The following is a 6,958-nucleotide window of genomic DNA, read 5'->3' as shown; positions in this document are numbered from 1 at the left end:
TAATTATTAAAAATAATAAATTATTAAAAATAATAATTCAGTAATTTAATCTAATTGATCGCGTTTTTATGATTCAATTTTCCAATCCAATAAGGACTAATACGTACTTTTATACGTATAATTGAAAAAACAAAATATAATACTCGCTGTTCAAATCGATCACAATTACTAGAATAAAGTTGAATAATACATGACAAGAATAACATGAAAGTGATATTTCATTTTTCCCGAGACTGCAAGAATTATTAGTGATTTTCTTAGATTACGTATATTGTTTCCTTGAAAATTGATTGATGATCACTAGGAATGACATTATTGGGAATGACATTTCATACGCAATGATCGTATAGGTATACGTGTAACAATTGTACAATAATGATAAACGCGTGCAACAGTTCCTCCTCCGATCGAACATCGGAGTTACCTCTCGTGGGAAATACGCGCGCGTGGGACGTCCACGTGGAAATGGCCGTTATGAGATCGTGGGGTTTTCCCGGGGCGCACGATCGCTATTCGTCGGCGACAGTCTGCCATACGGCGGGTGTACGCTCTCCTTGCGCCGAAGTGAGACGGATAGACAACCTGTTTACGATATCCGCGCGCGCACGCACGAGCACGCGCGTACGCTGGCGCACTGCCGTCATCTACGCGGTGATCCGAAACAATTCGAGTGCAGAAAATCGCGAGAAGATAAAAAAATCATTAATAATTCTTGCATGTCTCGGGAAAAATGAAAAGTCACTTTCATGTTATTTTTGTCATGTATTATTCAGCTTTATTCTAGTAATTGTGATCAATTTGAACAGGGTACAGTATACGAGCCTTTCCGAAACAGTGTTAGTTACTAGTTTATAAGTATGAAATAAAAAGTGGAAAAAATGATAGTTAAAAAAAAATTAATTAATATGGAGATATAAATTAATAATTACTGCAGTTCACACCGGTAATCTGTTTGTGATTTATTTTTGGAGCCAAGAAAATAAATTTATGTTTCTATTTAAATTAATTATATGTATTCTGGTATTATAAAATTAAGAAATTTGTATGAAATGTACTCTCCAATGTACTCTGAATCAGTGGATAATCACTGATATCAGTACCAAGTATGCCACTAGTAATCAGTGAATGAAATGCGAGATTCCTAATCTAACTAATCTTGATGATGTAATCTAACTAATCTTGTTTGAGTGCTAAAATTCAATGAATATAGTATTGGAAGATTATGAAATTAACGTAATATCGATATTTTAATTATATAATGCTCAAACATTGCATTCTTCCTTTTTTAGTTGAACTTTACTGATTATCAGTACAAAGTATGCCTGGGTAATTAATGACTATCCACTGATTCAGATTTCGAGAGTATAAGTATCTGTAATTGTCTACAAGTATCTACAATATAATTACAGATAAGAAATCTTGCTGTTTATAAAGATAAGAAAAATTTGGAGAAGGAATTCTTGAAGTTCCTTTAAAATTTCTGATTTCTGAATCATATTTCTCTATCATATACAATTACACAGTCATTTCCTTGAGAGACAGGAATACTCTTTGAGAACAATGAAAACGCATTGTGTAATCTAGCATCGCGTAATCTTCTCTAAAAAATCTGGGAACGATGATTTAATTGACAATCGATTGCAGTGTGATGTCGTTCCGCGATAGACACTCGGTATGCCGGAAATTTTCCTGTGGCATTAAGTAGCATTTCAATTGCATTGCGGACAACGTGGAACGTGACGTGAAACGTGAACATTGCTGTTATAAAGACCAGTTTAGACAAATAGGTTTCTAGCGCGTTTGTTTTCCTCGCTAACTCGTCGCAACTCAATTTCATGCTGCTTGAGATTTGCAATCGTTCTTGTAAACGAAGAATCATATGTGTTAGTCCTTATTGAATAAAGATTAACAGTCGTAAAAACGACGATTTAAAAATCACATAATTTTATCAATTTTATACTTTATTTGATTATATTTTATTTCATTATATTTTATTTGATTATTTTATATTTCATTTGATTCTTTTTTTTATTTTATTTGAATTTTGCTAGAATTCTAAATAAATGATAGATTTTTTTCTTCAATATCACGTTGTCTTTCCGGAAATAATTGACTCGATTTTGACATTTGATTTTTATATGTCTTATTTCATCATTATTGTTGCCTCGAGCTTTCCTCTGCTGTCGAAAAACTCGCCGATGACTATTCGTGGCGCACTTTCACTGATCAATCGCCTCAGGCGTTGCAATTTAGTTGGTCGAGTCGAAAGAGAGTGCATTCTCTTCGACAAGAGATCGTCCGTTAACCTTTACCCGCATACTCCGCAAAAATCGGTCACCTTTCATTCTTGTTCGACGGCCTTTCTCACGCGCGCAATACGTTTCATTTGCATTAAATCGCAGATAGTAATTATCGTAGAAAATTAATGAGAGACATGTACATTGAAACGAACGGCTGTCGCGTTGATTTCTATAGCAGATACAATCGATTAAGATTGAAATTAGAATTATCTGATATTAATTTTGATTGTCGATATAATTAAGCTTTCCAATATACGCATTCCATGAAATGCTTTGTCCAATACATGCGAGAGTAAAAACATTTGTTCCGTTTTATTCATGTAACATAATAATAATATCGTTCCGTGACAAGCGATAATCGATTTCGCCGCCGAAGAATCAGTTGGAGCATAGTAAAACAGTTTCACGTATGCTATTCAGATTAATTATTCTTCGAAGCAGAGCAATCCGACGTCCCTGAAATTTATCAATTGGGTCACTCGTACGATACGCAGGTGCGTAGGGCGTATATTTTTTCGCTTATCGCGCGCGCCGAGAAAATACAACAATAAATATTTAGTATGAAAAGTTATATCTCTGGCTAATATATTTATCGAGTGATCCTCGTTCATTATACGCTTTGTTTATTATGATTTAGTGGTAATTATTAATAATTAATGCTTGAATAATGTTTTGAGGTGAATACATATCCAGTTTTGTGAATTGCACATCGAAATAAATTTCGGTCTTGAAATGTAATTCTAAACTTGAAACTGGAATTTTACAAATTAAATTAATAAGCAATTTAATATGTGTGTCAATGCTAATCAAAGCATCTTAAAAAACAAAAAATAATTATTTTAGCAGTCGAATTGATAAAGACACTCGTCAACACAGGGAAATCAGAATTTGTATCTTGTCTAAGGCGATATTTTTTGTAATAAATTATTTTTAAACTTTTTAAAATATTTATTAGCATTAATATCATAAAATTATTTGTTAATTTAATTTGTGATATTGCTATCCAGTTTTAGCTTATTCAAGTTTCAAGACTAAAAATTATTTTGGCACATTTACAGAACTAGATGAATGTATCTATAAATTCACACAGAACTAGATGAATGTATCTATAAATTCACACAGAAATATTTAAGCATACTATGACTATCATCTCAGACTGATAAGCCTATCTTATTACTCAGTTGTGTATTCACATGTTATATAATGATATTTATTGTTGCTTATTAATAATTATTTTTCACAAGTATTAAATTAAAATAAATGTGCTTACACGGTTGAAAAATACGTAAAACTTCTTGCTGACTTGTTGTACATATGTTTATTTCTATCAATGTAGATTAACTTAAATCAGTTTAACTTATTTTTTATCTTTTAATTCTAGGATTTATGCCCGTTTTTTACCGTTATTACAGTCTAGAGTTTTAATTAATTTTTATTCAACTAACTCTTTTTCTAGTACTACACTGAAAGAAATATTTTGCATGATATGTGACTTACAAAAACTTTCTCATCTTTTTTAATTAAAAAAATTTGTTAGTTTCAAATTATTATTTGAAGAAGTGTTCATTTGAGAAGTATTAATAAAAATTTGATTATTGTAACCAAATTTTTATTAGAACAAAAATTTTAAATTTAAGAATAACAGAGTTTTTGTAAGTCACTGTATCATACAAAACATTTTTCTCAATGTAAGAATTAAAAAAATAAGAGTAAGTTGTACTAAAATTAAAGTTAATCTGCATTGATATAGAAACGAACATTAGAAAAAGATACAAAGTAAATTAACTCGATTAAAGTTAAATGACACATTAAAATGAATCATAATCGAATAAAATTTAAAGTTTGGACAGATGTGTCCTATTTTTCACATCATCGAAATTCGATATCTTGCCTTGTACACCTGCCAGCCAGAGATAATTAGAACTACAGATATGAGTCAGACGTGAGTCCTTCATGTTGCTGTCAGTTATCGCTTCTTTTTCGATTCTCACGATAGAATAGGAACATACGGAAAGACATTTTTTGACGTGACTTGGAAACAGAAACACGTAGATAATGTTGTGTATCATTTCGTTGTGTTCAAACTGTTTTGACATCGCTCCTTGCCTTCGAATTTTTAAAGAATTTAGCAGCGTTTTATAACCTCGTTTTATATCCTCGGGGATATCCGTGCTTCCTATTAAATTGGACTAACATGTAGTAATTCAGTGAAAAAGCGAGTAGTTAACAAAAGTGAACGATTTAATATCGTAATTTGTGAAATAAAGATAGTAACAACAAATTTTTTAATAATTTAAAAATATATTTTTGCAGTTTTGCTGTTAAAAAAATTCTTCTATTTAGCTAATTATTTAATTGTGATAAGACTTCATTTAATGTGGTAAATGCAACTTCAGTGAATAAGGAATCTTCTTTTCTTCGACATAAATCAATCTAATGAATTCGAAGTTTATGCGCAATCGTAAAGTTGTGGGAAATCAAATAAATGTAAATTCCTCGTGTCCTTCGCACGTTCGTCCGTTAAACCACAAATATCATTACTTATTCGACCATATGCTATTCGACCTATCCTGTGCTGTGCAGTTTTGTGCGTTTTGTAAGAAGAGCGAGAAGATGTGCCTTGATGCGATTTGAGCGACGGGATTAATTGGATTAATTGGATTAAAACATCTTTCTTAGTGGAATCGCGATAGAAACAACAGAAAGATGACTTCTAGAAGAAAGAAGAAGTCGCAAATTATGAAGAAGGTTTCGAGCCTATTCAATCTCGATACGGTGAGTCATATTGAATCGAATTTTTACATCTCGACGATGACTTTTCGCGATTTTAAATCAGCGATTGTGACTTTTCGAAAATAATTATGTGCCCTGATAAAATTGCGTTGATTAATTTGAAATTACTATAAGGACTTCTCTTTAAAATATATATTTAAAATTAATCGATAAAATTGATTTTTTGTTAATGATAAGTCTAGGAATTTAAAAGATATTTTATTGCTATATAAAATATTCTTATTGAAGTTTCCAACCATTTTTAATTTTTTCATAATAAGATATGTATTTTTATAACGTACTAAAATATTTTCTCTTTTGAAACAAAAACAATGTCAAGTTTCAGTCACTACATATAATCGTCTACATATAATCGATTCTTTAGCTCAGAATGAGTTTCTAAATGTCGTGACCTTGTATTTACTACTCACGTGTTTCAATTTGGGATTTTTTACGAAAGAGCCTTGGAGGCATGAGTATGCAAGAGTTGCGTTAGACATAATTCATGATATAGTATTCTTAACGATCGCAGGTGGTATAACTTCTCCATAAATTTTATTAAATGCTCGATTGGTCACTTAAAAATTTTTTTTATCGATGATTCAAGATTTTTTTGGACGATGCAATATTTAATAAATAATTTTTAATAACGATTTATTATATTTTTTTCAAGAACTTTTAAAAACCGTTTTGAAATGACGGATGAATGATTAAAAAATTCACATCCACATTTCTTTATTTAATTTATTTCAGTAAATTAAATTTAACAAATTTTGACAATAGCGAATAATTTGACCATTCATAAATGCTAAAAAACGCAATTATAATATTTTCTAGAATATTAGTAGGTAATAATTACACAATAATATAGGCGATGCATAAAAGAAAGAATATTATTATCTTTGCATTCACCTTTCCAATTGTTCAATTTATAAGAACAATAGCTCGTAAAGCACTCGTATACCAATTACATACAATATTGGATACTGAGTTAATTAACGGCGGAATTGAATTGAATTGCGAGATGACTCTCGGTTTATATGAATACGCCATGCTGAATAATTTCGTGTCGAGCAGAAACGAGGTAGATTATGAATACTTAAGAGTATCACGCTGTGTGTTCCGAGCGACGGTATAAATTGTTGAATACTGGTGAAACGATGCGTATTATCGTAAATTAATCGAATTGGCATGTATGTTAATATCGTGTGATTCTTCTCAGTTATAATACAAAAACAATATTTACACAAACGATACACAGGCATATATGAATGTTACTGAATTTGCATCAATTTAATTATTGTTGAAATTTATTGTTGAATTACAAACATTTCTACGAATTACAAACATTTTTTTTTTTTATTCATATTTATTTTAGAAACGTTGATGTGTTTAGAAAACAGAAAAAGCTTCTATTCTACCTATGACGGTTAACGAATAGAAACCATTTATTACATTTTTCCTTGTAACGCCGTTGCGACGCGAAACGAAACGTCGCGGAAAAGCTTTGCGGACGGTGGAAAAACGGAGAGTAGTAGCGCACTAAAAGGAAAAACAGTTTGCAAAAACAGTTGGTAGAAGAGGAAAAGAACGCCATCGTGACGAAGTTGGAAGTGATGCAAGCGAGGAAAATCGCAGAACCATTTTTCTCGTTGATTTCACGACCAGCTTTATGCGATAAGAGTGCGTCGAATAGCTCCGCAAAAGTGATGGTGGGAATGAAAAGAGGAACGGAAAGAAAGGAAAAAAACTGTGGGACATAAACAAGATCGTAGGAACACCTGTCGACTTTTCCATCGTTAAGGAGTAGCTTTGACAGAAAAGAAGAAACGCGAAGTCTCTTTATTTTGAACTGTTATATCGTCACAACTAATAACTATATAGTT

General features: G+C 31.4%; 1 protein-coding gene across 13 annotated transcripts in view; it reads left to right on the top strand.

The window, feature by feature from the left end:
* LOC108693768 (disks large 1 tumor suppressor protein) overlaps nt 1-6,958 on the top strand; it is a 678,647-nt gene that overhangs the window by 542,193 nt on the left and 129,496 nt on the right. For 9 of the 13 annotated variants that reach the window (XM_018202900.1, XM_018202896.1, XM_018202889.1 and 6 more), the window contains one exon: nt 4,980-5,075. The exons of the other annotated variants lie outside the window; for them this stretch is intronic. In XM_018202900.1, the coding sequence (XP_018058389.1) occupies nt 4,980-5,075 (96 nt within the window). The remainder of the gene's footprint in view (nt 1-4,979; nt 5,076-6,958) is intronic. 13 annotated transcript variants of the gene reach the window in all.

The sequence above is a fragment of the Atta colombica genome, unplaced genomic scaffold, assembly GCF_001594045.1.
Source record: "Atta colombica isolate Treedump-2 unplaced genomic scaffold, Acol1.0 scaffold97, whole genome shotgun sequence".
Classification (NCBI taxonomy): domain Eukaryota; kingdom Metazoa; phylum Arthropoda; class Insecta; order Hymenoptera; family Formicidae; genus Atta; species Atta colombica.
The sequence above is the reverse complement of the archived record's forward strand: the minus strand, read 5'-3'. Positions and strand labels throughout refer to the sequence as shown.